The sequence below is a fragment of the Ornithorhynchus anatinus genome, chromosome 3 (genome assembly GCF_004115215.2).
Source record: "Ornithorhynchus anatinus isolate Pmale09 chromosome 3, mOrnAna1.pri.v4, whole genome shotgun sequence".
NCBI lineage: Eukaryota > Metazoa > Chordata > Mammalia > Monotremata > Ornithorhynchidae > Ornithorhynchus > Ornithorhynchus anatinus.
In genome coordinates this window covers 133,438,331-133,453,182 of record NC_041730.1, presented here as the reverse complement: position 1 = coordinate 133,453,182, position 14,852 = coordinate 133,438,331, and the positions used below count along the sequence as shown (strand labels likewise).

At 44.2% G+C, this 14,852-nt stretch overlaps 1 protein-coding gene across 2 annotated transcripts in view; it reads left to right on the top strand.

The window, feature by feature from the left end:
- ADGRA1 (adhesion G protein-coupled receptor A1) overlaps nucleotides 1-14,852 on the top strand; it is a 679,465-nt gene that overhangs the window by 584,051 nt on the left and 80,562 nt on the right. For both annotated transcript variants that reach the window (XM_029061334.2, XM_029061335.2), the window contains exon 17: nucleotides 10,319-10,464. In XM_029061334.2, coding sequence (XP_028917167.1) covers nucleotides 10,319-10,464 — 146 coding nt within the window. The remainder of the gene's footprint in view (nucleotides 1-10,318; nucleotides 10,465-14,852) is intronic.

Genomic DNA, 14,852 nt, shown 5'->3' with positions numbered 1-14,852 from the left:
AGCTGTGTGACTTTGGGCAAGTCACTTAACTTCTCGGTGCCTCAGTTCCCTCATCTGTAAAATGGGGATTAAGACTGTGAGCCCCACGTGGGACAACCTGATTCCCCTGTGTCTACCCCAGCGCTTAGAACAGTGCTCGGCACATAGTAAGCGCTTAACAAATACCAACATTATTATTATTATTATTTATGTGCAAACCACTGTTCTAAGCGCTGGGGGGATACAAGGTGATCAGGTTGTCCCACATGGGGCTCACAGTTTTAAGCCCCATTTTACAGATGAGGTAACTGAGGCACAGAGAAGTTAAGTGACTTGCCTAAAGTAACACAGCTGACAAGCAGCGGAGCTGGGATTAGAACCCATGACCTCTGACTCCCAAGCCCAGGCTCTTCCTACTGAGCCAAGCTGCTTCTCTAGACGTGATAGACGTGTTCCCTGACCAAAAGATGCTTACAATCTAGAGGGGGAGATGGCATTATTATAAATAATAAATATAGAAATATATTCTATATTATAAATAATATAGATGGCCAGAAGTGCTGTGGGACTGAGGGTGAGGTGAATAAAGGGTGTTCCATGGGGCTCAGAGTCTAAGAGGGAGAACGGGTATTGAATCCCCATTTTAAAATCACCTCCTCCAAGAGGCCTTCCCAGACTGAGCTCCTCTTCCCCCTCTACTCCCTCTGCCATCCCCCCTTTACCTCTCCGCAGCTAAAGCCTCATTTTCCCCTTTTCCCTCTGCTCCTCCACCTCTCCCTTCCCATCCCCACAGCACTGTACCCGTCCGCTCAACTGTATATATTTTCGTTACCCTATTTATTTTGTTAATGAATTGTACATCGCCTCGATTCTATTTAGTTGCCATTGTTTTTATGAGATGTTCTTCCCCTTGACGCTGTTTAGTGCCATCGTTCTTGTCTGTCCGTCTCCCCCGATTAGACCGTAAGCCCGTCAAACGGCAGGGACTGTCTCTATCTGTTGCCGACTTGTTCATCCCAAGCGCTTAGTACAGTGCTCTGCACATAGTAAGCGCTCAATAAATACTATTGAATGAATGAATGAATTTTAGGCTAAGGAACTTGAAGCACAGAAAATTGAAGTGACTGTCCAATGTGGCCCACCAGGCGGGTGGCACAGTCGGGATTAGAACCCTGGTCCTCTGAATCCTGGACTCGTGCTCTTTCCCCTAGGCCCAGCTACTACCTTTCTAAAGAGTTCAGCTCTTTATATCTTGCAGTTACCCATTTAACCACTCGCACGGCACTAGTAATAAACGTCAGAAGAAAAGAGGAAGCTTCTTCCTCTAGAAGACCTTCCTTGATTCATCTCATCTCCCCACTCTATTCCTCACCCACTCCCATTTCAGCCCCTCTACAGCACCTGAGCACCTGGTTTTCACTCTTCTCTCTTTCCCCATCCCCCGTAACACTTATGTATCTAACTTTAAACTCTGCTGCTTGCCCTATTGTAAATTATTTCAATGTCGATCTTTGCCATTAGATCGTAAACTCTTTGAAGGCAGGGATCAAGGCTACTGACTCTATTGTAGTCTGTCAAACCCTTAGTACTGTGATTTGCGTGGAATAAGTGCTGAATAAATACTTTTGATTGATTGAAGAGAATTGATTTATTGATTTTACCAGCTATAATAATAATAATGTTGGTATTTGTTAAGCGCTTACTATGTGCCAAGCACTGTTCTAAGCACTGGGGTAGATACAAGGTAATCAGGTTGTCCCAAGTAGGTCTCACAGTCTTCATCCCCATTTTACAGATGAGGTAACTGAGGCACAGAGAAGTTAAGTTAAGGCACAGAGAAACCCATGGTCACACAGCTGACAAGTGGTGGAGCAGGGATTAGAACCCATGACCTCTGACTCCCAAGCCCGGGTTCTTTCCACTAAGCCAGCTATGAAATACTAGCTTTGTGATCTGGGATGAAAGTAGACCAGTTCTTAAAAAAATCACGTTGGTGAAAATTCATTGCAATTTTTATTATGATTAGAGAAGCAGTGTGGCTCAGTGGAAAGAGCACGGGCTTGGGAATCAGTGGTCATGGGTTTGAATTCCGGTTCTGCCACCTGTCAGCTGTGTGACTGTGGGCAAGTCACTTCACTTCTCTGTGCCTCAGTTACCTCATCTGTAAAATGGGGATTCAGATTGTGAGCCTCACGTGGGACAACCTGATTACCCTTATCTACCCCAGTGCTTAGAACAGTGCTCTGCACATAGTAGGAGCTTAACAAATACCAACATTATTATTATTATTATTATGTATTTGTTAAACACTTACTGCGTGCCATGCATTGTGCTAAGTGCTGGGATAGTTACAAGATATTCAGGTTGAACACAGTCCCTGTCCTACAAGGGGCCGCGTAGTCTAAGTAGGAGGGGAGTAGAATTTAATCTCCATTTTACAGGTGAGAAAACTGAGGCACCGAGAACTTAAGTGTCTTACCGAAGATCACATGGTTGACAAGTAGTGTGGAAAGCAGCGTGGCTTAGTGGATAGAAGGTGGGCTTGGGAGTCAGAAGGACCTGGGTTCCTATCCTGGCTCCACCACTTGTCTGCTGTGGGATCTTGGGCAAATCACTTCATTTCTCTGGGCCTCACCTCATCTGTAAAATAGGGAATAAAAGTGTGAGTCCCATGTGGGACAGGGACTGTGTCCAAACCTAATGAACTTTCATTCACTCAGTAGTATTTATTGAGTGCTCACTATGTGCAGAGCACTGTACTAAACGCTTGGAATGTACAAATCGGTAACAGATAGAGACAGTCCCTGCCCTTTGACGGGCTTACAGTCTAACCGGGGGAGACGGACAGACAAGAACAGTAGCAATAAATAGAATCGAGGTATCTACCTCAGCACTTAGAACAGTGCTTGGCACAAAATAATGATTAACAAGTATTATTATTGTTATTATTATTATTATTACTAAGTGACAGAGCCAGAATTAGAACCCAGATTTGCTTACTCTCAGGCCTAGGCTCTTCCCCCTAGGCCATGCAAGTTCTCATGCTCCAGTTGCCAGGATTGTTGAAATCCTCAAGGCGACCAAAGTTATTTCCATAGCAATGATGCATTACGTGGGCTGAGATTCATTTCAAAGCCATGCAGCAAGGACGTTGATTGGTCTTCAGAGACCCCTGCCCATATATTAGACGGTGCTGGCCAATCGACATCCAGGGACAGAGGAAATAGGAAGAGAACCTCCCTGATGTGAACCTACACTGTCTCCACATTCACTGCCTCGAAGTCCTCTCCTCCAAATCTCTCCTGGCCCCCCTCCAATCTGGCTTCTATCCCCTCCACTCCACTGAAACCGCCCTCTCAAAGGTCCACAATGACCTCCTTCTTGGCAAATCCAATGGCTCCTACTCCATCCTAATTCTCCTCTATGTCTCAGCTGCCTTTGACACTGTGGACCATCCCCTTCTCCTTGACACATTATCCAATCTTGGCTTCATTCGCTCTCTTCTCTCCTGGTTCTCCTCTTATCTCTCTGGCCGTTCATTCTCAGTCTCCTTCATGGGCTCCTCTTCCCCTTCCCATCCCCTAACTGTGTGGGGTACCTCAAGATTCAGTTCTCGGTCCCTTTCTATTTTCCATCTACACTCATTAACTTGGTGAACTCATTCACTCCCATGGCTTCAACTATTATCTCTATGTGGATGACACCCAAATCTGCATCTTCTCTCCTGTTCTCTCTCCTTCCCTCCAGGTTTTCATCTCCTCCTGCCTTCAGGACCTCTCTACTTGGATGTCCTCCCGCCACCTAAAACTCAACATGTCCAAGACTGAGCTCCTTATCTTCCCTCCCAAACCCTGTCCCCTCCCTGATTTTCCCATCACCATGGTTGGCACTACCATCCTTCCCGACTCACAAGCCCGCAACTTGGTGTCATTCTTGACTCTCTTCTCTCATTCATCCCACATATCCAGTCTGTCACCATTCATTCATTCAATAGTATTTATTGAGCGCTTACTATGTGCAGAGCACTGTACTAAGCGCTTGGGATGAACAAGTCGGCAACAGATAGAGACAGTCCCTGCCGTTTGACGGGCTTACAGTCTAATCGGGGGAGACGGACAGGCAAGAACAATGGCACTAAAACACAGCCTGCCAGTCTCACCTTCACAACATCGCCTCTAAAACCAAACCTCTACCAAGTTAGTAGAATCACTCATCCTCTCCCGCCTTAATTACTACATCAGCCTCCTTTCTGACCTCCCAACCTCCTGTCTTTCCCAGCTTCAGTCTATACTTCACTCCGCTGCCCGGATTATCTTTCTACAGAAACGCTCTGGGCATGTCACCCCTCCTCCTCAAAAATCTCCAGTGGTTGCCTATCAACCTCAATATCAAGCAAAAACTCCTCACTCTTGGCTTCAAAGCTGTCCATCCACTTGCCCCCTCCTACCTCACCTCCCTTCTCTCCTTCTCTAGCCTAGCTCACCCAATCCGCTCCTCTGGTACAGCTAACCTTCTCCCTGGGCCTTGTTCTCTCTTATTCCACCATCAACCCCTGGCCCACATCTTACCTCTGACCTGGAACGCTCTCCCTCCTCAAATCCACCAGTCACACTTACCCCCTTCAAAGCCCTACTGAAGGCTCACCTCCTCCAAGAGGTCTTCCCAGATTCAGCCCACCTTTTCCTCAGCTCCCCCTCCCTTCCGCTTCACCGCGACTCACTCCCTTTGCTCTGCCCCGAAGCATTTGTGTATATATGTACATATCTATAATTCTATTCATTTCCCGTTTGTTTTGATGTCTCTCTCCCCTCTCTAGACGGTAAGCCCGGTGTGGCCAGGGATTGCCTCTCTTTATTGTGGAATTGTACTTTCCAAGAGCTTAGTACAGTGCTCTACGCACAGTAAGTTCTCGATAAATACAACTGAATGAATGAATGAACCTATTGGAAGGTGGGGGGGATGAGGGGAAAGAATCCAGGAAAACCTCTGTTATAGTTACATCATGGTAGACAGCGTGGCTCAGTGGAAAGAGCATGGGCTTTGGAGTCAGAGGTCATGGGTTCAAATCCTGGCTCGGCCACTTGTCAGCTGTGTGACTTTGGGCAAGTCACTTAACTTCTCAGTGCCTCAGTCACCACATCTGTAAAATGGGGATTAAGACTGTGAGCCCCACGTGGGACAACCTGATTCCCCTGTGTCTACCCCAGCGCTTAGAACAGTGCTCGGCACATAGTAAGCGCTTAACAAATACCAACATTATTATTATTATTACAGTTCACTCCCACTCCTCCAGTTAATGGTATTTAATGAGCTCACACTGTGTGCTGAGCACTGTCCGAGGTCTTTGGGAGAGTGCAGCACAGTAGAGTCGGTAGATATGTTCCCTGCCTACAAGGTGCTTGCAGTCTAGAGCAACTGACAGGCCTCTCACATTCATTCTCTTATTCATTCATTCAGTTGCATTTATTAAGCGCTTACTGTGTGCAGAGCACTGGACTAAGACCTTGGGAAAGTACAATAAAACAATAAGGAGTGACAATCCCTGCCCACAGCGAGCTCACAGTCTAGAGGAAAAGCCTCCCGCTCGATCAATTATCAATCAATCCATCCATCAGGAGTTTTTATCGAGTGCTTACTCTGGGAAGAGCACTGTCCTGAGCACTTGGGAGAGTACCGTGCCCCCTCCTGCCTCACCTCGTTACTCTCCTACTGCCACCCAGCCTGCACACTTTGCTCCTCAAATATCAACCTTCTCACTCTACCTCCACCTCATCTATCTCGCTGCCATGTCCTGCCTTTGGCCTGGAACCCCCTCCATCTTCATAACTGACAGACAATGACTCTCCCCCACTTCAAAGTCTATTTGAAGGCCCATCTCCTCCCAGAGGCCTTCCCTGACTAAGCCCTCCTTTCCTCTTCTCCCACTCCCTTCTGCGTCGCTCTGACTTGCTCCCTTTATTCATCCCCTACTCCCAGCCCCTCATCACTTATATCCATATCTGTAATTTATTTTTTTATATTACTGTCTCCCCATCCAGACTGTGAGCTCACTGTGGGCGGATACTGTGTCTGTTATATTGTGAAACTGTACTCTCCCAAGTGCTTAGTACACTGATCTGGACATAGTAAGCGCTCAATAAATACAACTGACTGACTGCACCGTCATCCACGCCCCCTGTACTCCCGCCCTCAGCTCTTTTGACACAGCCCTTTGAACTATTTGGACATTTGCCTCTAGAAAAACTCAGAGAACGTCAGAACTTGAGCAGCTGTTCCAATTTCCTGTAAAACTTGTGTTCAGCATTAGAGGAAATTGATTCACAAGAAGGTGCCAAATTCGGGATGACTGAACTGACTAGGCAGTTGTTATGGAAACAAAAGGGACTACAATTTTACTAATTGAAACTCTTACATAGCATAATAAACAAAAGCAGATGGTCTTTGCTGGCTCCACTGTTACAACAGCACAGGAACCCTTGTGCCCTTGTGGAGCAAAACACAACAAACTCTCCCTTCATCACCTGCCCCGTGGTTTAAAAACCAGAATTTTTGTGCCTGCCTTCTTTATCTATTGTCAGTGAGTTATTTTAACCATGCTAACCCAATTAGGGCTAAATTTTAATGGCCCTCTGCCTGCTTCCCCAGTCATGAGCCAGAATGTTTGAGAAGTTTATTGTTTAGACAAGTTTTTGAGCAGCCACAAAGACGAGGGTCACAGCTGGCACTCTTAAAGCATTGGGATGGGCCACTGGCATCCTCTCCCTCATGAATTACCTGTCTCTGGGATACAAGTAAGCTGCCCTTGATGCTGTGTCTTATCAAGTCATTGGATTTCCTCAAGCTACAGAGTGTGGAAGGCAGAAATCCAGCCAAGTCGACCTCATTCATTTCAAACTCATCCTCTTCTATTGCAAGTCTTCCTTCTCTTCCTCCAATAACCACATTCTCCATCCTTATTGATTCCTGTGCCCATTATTCACCACAGCTGTTTCTGACTTTTAACTCCCTCTTCAAAGTCCCTCCCCTCCCACCTTCCCCATGCCTTGCCTCTAATGACACCTTATTTGTTGATAAATTTGAAAGTATTAGACATGATCTCCCTAAAATCTCTCCTGTGCTTCACATTCATTCATTCATTCAATCAACCATATTTATTCAGCACTTACCATGTGCAGAGCACTGTACTGAGCACTTGGGAAGGTACTATATAACAATAATCAGATTCCCTGCCCACAAGGAGCTTATAGTCTACTTCTCCCCACCCTCCTCCTCCTGCCCCCTCTTCCACTCTCTCATCCTTCCGAGCAGGATCTCAAGAAGTCTTCAGCATTCTAACAAAATCTACCTCCTGCATCTGCACCTCCAAACCCATCCCTCATACTTCAATCAATCAATCACATTTATTGAACACTTTCTGTGTGCAGAGCACCATACTAAATGCTTGGGAGGGTACAATACAGCAATATAACAGACCCTTCCCACCTGTACTGTACTAATAAGCGCTTATTATGTGCAGAACACTGTTCTAAGCACTGGGGTAGATACAGGGTAATCAGGTTGTGAGGCTCACGTGAGGCTCACAGTCTTAATCCCCATTGTACAGATGAGGTAACTGAGGCACCGAGAAGTGAAGTGACTTGCCCACAGTCACACAGCTGACAAGTGGCAGATCTGAGATTCGAACCCATGACCTCTGACTCCCAAGCCCGGTCTCTTTCCACTGAGCCACGCTGCTTCTCTTAAGCATAAGACAAGACAGCAAATCCAGAGGATGACACTGGCTGCCTCAAGGTTTCCTAAATAACAAATGGATCCCCCCCAGCACCCTTCCTCTAAAAGATTAACTGGACTCTTAATATTCCTTCTTCTTCTTCTCCCTCAGCTTTACAGTGAAAAGTCCTGGTAGAGTTGCTGCAACTGTAGCTTAAAGTGAGTGCAGTCAGCCCTGGGCTTTGATCTAGTGATGCTTGACTACTTGTGGAAGGGCAATCTCTCAACATCTTACTTCTGCCTCTCTCCCCTTTGGTGACATCACCTATAAAGAACCTCAAACCTCGTGTCTAATGTGTCAGACTCACCGTAGACTTTCTCCCAAGGAGCAGCCATGACTTCTTTTAAACCAATTGTAGAGTGGCTCTTGTTATTAGTAAACATAAACAAAATCCTTTGGTTTTTCTTTTTGTGTGCATTACCCCATAAGATCTCATCAATTATTTCCTAGTTTCTACTGCAGCAGAAATTGAACTTACATTTTGATAAATCATTATAATGGTCTGATGTTAGCTTTAGTCACTGAATCTTTGTATTCCTTAAACATTTATGTGCTTTCCAATTATAGCAATATTTTACTTGTCACTGTAAAATGTCAGGTTATTGCTTCAAAGGTAACATCATTTTATTATAATCAGATGGAGACTAAGGAGCGCAGAATGCATAATTAGCTAATGTAATAAAGCTCTGGAGATTGGATAAAATTCCAATTACTGTTTCCATAGTAATGAATAACTCTTACATACTTCAAATGCTAGTAACTTATCGCTGTTGATATTTTAACTTTCATGCCACACATAACATTGAAAATATTAGCACTGTTGAACTTTTTCAAGATTTCACTGGAGAGTACAAACATATTCACTGGAAAATATTATTGATTTTGGCATAAAACATAGTCAAATTTCTGTTTTACTGGATTCTGACTTCCCGAAATTCATGGAAGAGTCTCTGTGGTTTTATATGGGTCTAGTATGGAGGCATGTCTGTGTACTCTTTGCCCATACAGAACTTACAAGGATAAGTTTAATCCGTCTTGGCATTTAGTAATAGTAGCATTTATTGAATACCCACTTATTCAGTTCACTGTATAAAACACTTAGGAAGTCCAAAATAATGAAGTGACACATTCCCCGCCCATAAGGGGCTCAGATTCCAAAGGGAGAAGTAAGCATAATGATATTTACAATTAAAGTGATAATAAATAAATATAGCATATACATCATGCTTTATGAGTGTTGAAGAGAGGTTAAATAAGTTAAGTGCTAGAGTTGGCTGAATTCATTTATCCATTCAATCCTGTTTATTGAGCACTTACTGTGTGCAGAGCACTGTACTTGGCTGAGTACAGTAGAACAATAAACAGACACATTCCCTGGCAACAATGAGATTACAGTCTAGAGGGTTGAAGGGATGATATACTAGGGAGCTGGGAAATTCAATGGGGAAAGTTTTGTGGGAGGAGCTGGGGTTTTAGGAGAGATTGCTGTGTGGAAAGAAGTGTAGTCTGTTTGATGTGAGGAAGGAGGAAGTTCCAAGCAGGGGAATGGTGTGAATTTGGGGAATGAGGTGGGAGAGTCGAGAAGGAGGTACAGCTAGAAGGTTGACTTCGGAGAAACAAGTCAACGGGTTGGGGAAGAGCGGGAGAAGACGGCATATAAGTAAGGTGGTGCCAGAAGCAGAGCCAGTTTTGTTTGATAAGAAGAGACACGAGAAGTCAGTGGAGGGTTTTGAGTTAATAGAAATAATAATAATGATGGTATTTGTTCACTGCCAAGCACTGCTTCTAAACGTTGGGGTAGATAAAAGTTCATCAGGTTGGACACAGTCCCTGTCCCACATGGGGCTCACAGTCTTAATCCCCATTTTAGAGATGAGGTAACTGAGGCCCAGAAAAGCAAAGTGACTTGCCCAAGGGCACACAGCAGGCATGTGGCAGAGCTAGGATTATTATTAATAATAATAATAATGTTGGTATGTGTTAAGCACTTATGTTCCGAGCACTGTTCTAAGCCCTGGAGTAGATACAGGGTAATCAGGTTGTCCCACGTGGGGCTCACAGTCTTCATCCCCATTTTACAGATGAGGTAACTGAGGCACCAATAAGTTAAGTGTCTTGCCCAAAGTCACAGGTGGCTGAGCTGGGATTAGAACCCATGACCTCTGACTCCTAAGCCCATGACCTATCCACTGAGCCACTCTGCTTAACCCAGGTCCTTCTGACTCCCAGGCTCAGGCTCTACCCACTAAGCCACGCTGCTTCAGAAAAAGTGGTCTGATTGTTGCTTTAGGTTGATGATCCGTGCGGCAGTCTGAAGTAGAGATGGATTGGTTAGAGGCTGGAGGCTGGGACACCAGCAAGGAGGCTGATTCAGGAGTCTGGCCGTAGCAGAGCCAGAGCTTGTAACCAGGGTGGTGACATTTTGATGGGAGAAATAGGGAAATTTTGTGCAGGAAAAACCAGGAAGACTAGGAAACAGGACCTAGGGCCAGATGCAAGAGAAGCCCTGAGGATGAGCTCAAGGTTGGAGGCTCTCTCATCTTTATGTTCTCCATCTCCTTTCTCCAGGTTGGCATCGTCTTACATTATTCGACACTTTCCACCATGCTCTGGATCGGGGTTACAGCAAGAAACATTTACAAGCAAGTGATAAAAAAAGCCCACCCGTGTCCAAATGGAGACCCACCTCCTTATCCTAAACAACCATTGCTCAGGTACGGATCAACTGTTTTGACGTGCATTGTGTCTGACGGTTTTGCATTTGCCTTCATATCTATGCCCTGGTGCACTTTCACTTTTGGACGAGGTATGGAAGAAATGTTGTCCACGGTGCCTAAGCAATGCCTAAAATGGCATCAGTCATTTTTAAATGACCACAGTGTTACTGTGCCTTGTCAGTCATTATAGGATCACTGAATGAATGTGTTTTTACTTCTAGGCTTTGGTGTGCATTTTAATATGGTGTCCTGAACCAACTCGTATATGCAAAAAGAACACAGTGCATTGAGTAAGCTCATTCTGGGCAGAGAATGTCACCGTTTGTTGTTGTATTGTACTTTCCCAACCACTTAGTAGAGTGCTCTGCACACCGGCAGTGCTCAATAAATATGATTGAATGAGTAGCCAAAAAAACCGGAATTTATAATGATTGCTGCTTGTACAATCCAAATGGCAGGACATTTCTCAAAAACTTGTGGCATTCCCTCCATGTGCTTTTAAGACTATTATTAGCAGATCACAAAATAAATAATTTCCAGTTTCAAAATCCCATTTTCTGAGACACAGCAAAGCACATCTTCTTAGGTTTTCAGTATGGAAGAAGCAGAGAGTCAGGAGCTAGGGAGAAAGAAATGACAACCATCTGCAGTCCCTTAGAGACTGTGAATTGTGACATTATATATAAGATGCAGAGAAGGTTTTTATTAAGTGCTTACTATGTGTCAAAGCACTGTATTAAGCAGTAGGATAGGCACAAGAAGCAGCACGGGCTAGTAGATAGAGCACGGGGCTTGGAGTCAGAAGGACCTGGGTTCTAATCCAGGCCCTCCCCTTGTCTGCCCTATGATCTAGGGGAAGTCACTTCAGTTCTCTGGGCTTCAATTCCTTCGTCTGTAAAATGGGGATTAAGACTGTGAGCCCCATGTGGGACAGGGACTGTGCCCCAACCTGATTAGCTTGTATCTCCCCCAGTGCTTAGAACAGTGCTTGGCATTCATTCATTCGGTCGTATTTATTGAGTGTTTACTGTGTGAAGAGCACTGTACTGAGCACTTGGAGTGTACAGTTCGGCAACAGAGACAATCCCTGCCCAACAACAGGTTCACAGTCTAAAAGGGGGAGACAGACTGCAAAACAAAACAAGTAGTCAGGCATCAATACCCTCAAAATAGATAAATAGAATCATAGTAAGCGCTTGACAAATACCATCATCATCACAAGATAATCAAATCGGCTGGTATTGCCTCACCCTTGTTAACGCTCTTAATTGACCGAGTCACGATTAAGTGAAAGAGTGTTGAACACTCCTGCGTTTACAATTCCAAAATACACGACTGATGGTGAAGTGTGTGCTTTTGTGAGTTTGGCTGAAAAGTCTAATGCAGAATCTAAAATCCTGGCCACCCTGGAGACACAAAAAGAAATGTAAAGTGCCTTAAAGCATTTCCAAGATTCAAATAATTGACTAAAATCACGTAAAAGTATATTTTTAAAACAGAAAAATAAGCACAGTAAATATGGTTGCGCCGTCAAAAGCGAGGCGAATACATCTTCTAAAGTAATATTTGGAACTGCGATTTTGCGTTCACATGGAAATGTGACATTTATTTTTCAGAGCATTATCTTTCACATCCTGTTCAACAAAAGACACTTTGTTCTAACAGATTTGCTATTATCGATCCCGGATGGAACTCTTGGAGCTATCTAATGTTAAATGAAATAAACTGTGATCACTCTGCCACTTCAGAGGGGTGGAAAGGGTAACGCTTAAGCCAAAGTACATTCTGGATAGTTCGCTTGAATTGAGAGAGCAGGTAGTCAGCATTAACATGAAATGCCATCATAAGGAAAGAGTGCTTAAAGAGCTCTATAATCGATGAGTGGTATTTAATAATAATGATAATAATAATAATGATGATGGTATTTGTTAAGCGCTTACTATGTGCTAAGTACTGTTCTAAGCTCTGGGGTAGATACAAGGTAATCAGACTGTCCCACATGGGGCTCACAATCTTAATCCCCATTTTACAGATGAGATAATTGAGGCCCAGAGAAGTGAAGTAACTTGCCCAAAGTCACACAGCTGGCAAGTGGTGGAGCCGGATTGGAACCCAAGACCTCTGACTCCCATGTTGGTGCTCTTTCCACTTAAGCCACGCTGCTTCTCTATTTACTGAGTGCTTACTATTTGCAGAACACTGCATTAAATGTTTGGAGGAATACAATACAACAGAATTATCGGACACATTCCCTGCCCATAAAGAGCTTAGTCTAGAGGCAGGATAGCTGGATAGAAAGTTACTCTGAACCTAAGCTATTTTCTTATTTGATTGTTTTTTTAAAGAAAACAACAAGCAGAACGATACCAGGTCTCACATTGAAACTTATTCCTGATGGAAATGTGACCTGAGGTATCCTCAGGTGACAGTTTCTACACTACCATGAGTGCTCTTATTTTTTGTCCTTGGTTGATTGATCAGGTGTAAGGTCCCTTGGTTTTTAAAGTAACTGCCTTAAAGATTTTCTCCTTTTACATTCAGATGAAACAGCAAGATTACGGGTTTGTGAGACAGTGAGGATGGTGGTGCTGCCTACAGTGGTAGAAATGTCAAGGGGAGGACAGGGTTTGTTTGGGAAGATAAAGAGTACTGTTTCGGTCATGTTAAGTATGTGATGTCAGTGGGACATCCAAGTAGGCAGCTGAGAGGTCAAGAAGGATTAGAATGAAGTAGAGACTGTTGGATTTAGCAAGAAGGAGATCATTAGAGGCCTTTAAGAGGGTGGTTTCTGTGGAATGAAAGAGGTGAGAACCAGAATGGAGGCGGTCAAGGAGAGAACCGGAGTCAATGGGTGTAGACTACTCGCTCAAGGGGTTTAGAGAGGAATGGTAGGGGGGGAGATGGGGCAATAACTGGAGGGAGCTGTGGGGTCAATAAAGGATTTCATTAGGATAGGGGAGACGTGAGCATGTTTGAAAACAGTGAGGTAAAAGCCATAGGAGAGCCATATCTGTTGCCGGCTTGTTCATTCCAAGCGCTTAGTACAGTGCTCTGCACATAGTAAGCGCTCAATAAATACTATTGAATGAATGAATAAGAGAGTAAACAGGAAGATGGTGGTCAGGGAGGGAAGCGGTGTGAGGAGGGAGTTAAATGTCTGAAAAAACTGGAGAGGGCAATGGACATGGGAGGGAAATATTTAATGTTGCTGTATTATATTATTAAGTCCCATTGAGTCTTTTCTGACTCAGTGCGACTTCATGGATATATTTTCTCCAGAATGGCCTGTCCTCTGCTATAATATGCAACCTTTCTAATGATTCTTCCATTATCGTTGTTATGGTCTCTATCCATCTAGCTGCCAATCTGCCTCTTCCACGTTTTCCCTGGACTTTTCCTAGCATTAGTGTCTTCTTCAGAGAATTAGTCCTGATTTTGTGTCCAAAATATGCTAATCTAAGTCTAGTCATTTGACCTTCCAAAGACCACTTTGATTTAATTTGCTCCAAAATCCATTTGTCTGCCTTTCAGGCAGTGCATGGTAGTCGCAAAAGCCTTCTCCAACACCACATTTCAAAAGAATTGACATCCTTTCTATCCTGTTTTCTCACTGTCTAGCTTTCGGATCCATGCATTGTCAGTGGAAACACCATAGAGTTGACAATTTGTGTTTTTGTAGCAATTGTTAATCAGCACATTTCATGACTTTTTCCCGGCTCTTCATAGCTTGTCTTCATAACATTAATCTTTGGTGTATTTCTTGGCTACTCGCTCCTTTATTATTGATTCTCGATCCCAGGAGAGAAAAACTGTCAACTATTTCAATCTTCTCTCCATTCCCTACAAAAGTGTTAAAACTTTCAGTTGTCATGATCTTTGTTTTCTTGACATTCAAGTACAGGCCTATCTTTTGGGCCTATGTTGCTGGGCAGAGTTAAAACAGGTAAGGATGAATACAAGGTAGACGAGGTCAGACTGATATCTGAATTTCTGCCATCAGAGGTCTGCGGCGAATGCACAGGAGAAAAGGAAGCAGGCTGTAGAAGTGATCCAGGGTTATGGGTTAGTAGTACGAGATCAGCCGAGGAATAGGGGACCGAGTTCAGTGGTGAGGATGCTGTTGTGGGTGTCAATTGGTCATCGGGGGGAGGTAGTTTGGATATGGAAACTAAATGGGACATGGTGACTTGAGAAAACCAGGTGGAATCAAAGGTTTGAAGGTCTCTGTGGGGGAACAGGACAGATTTGTGAGGAGGGAGTGTGTGGAGAGGGTGTGTATGGGAAGAAAAGGTAACTGAGGAGGTTGTGGTTGGATTAGAGAAGCAGCGTGGCTCAGTGGAAAGAGCACGGGCTTGGGAGTCAGAGGTCATGGGTTTGAATCCCGG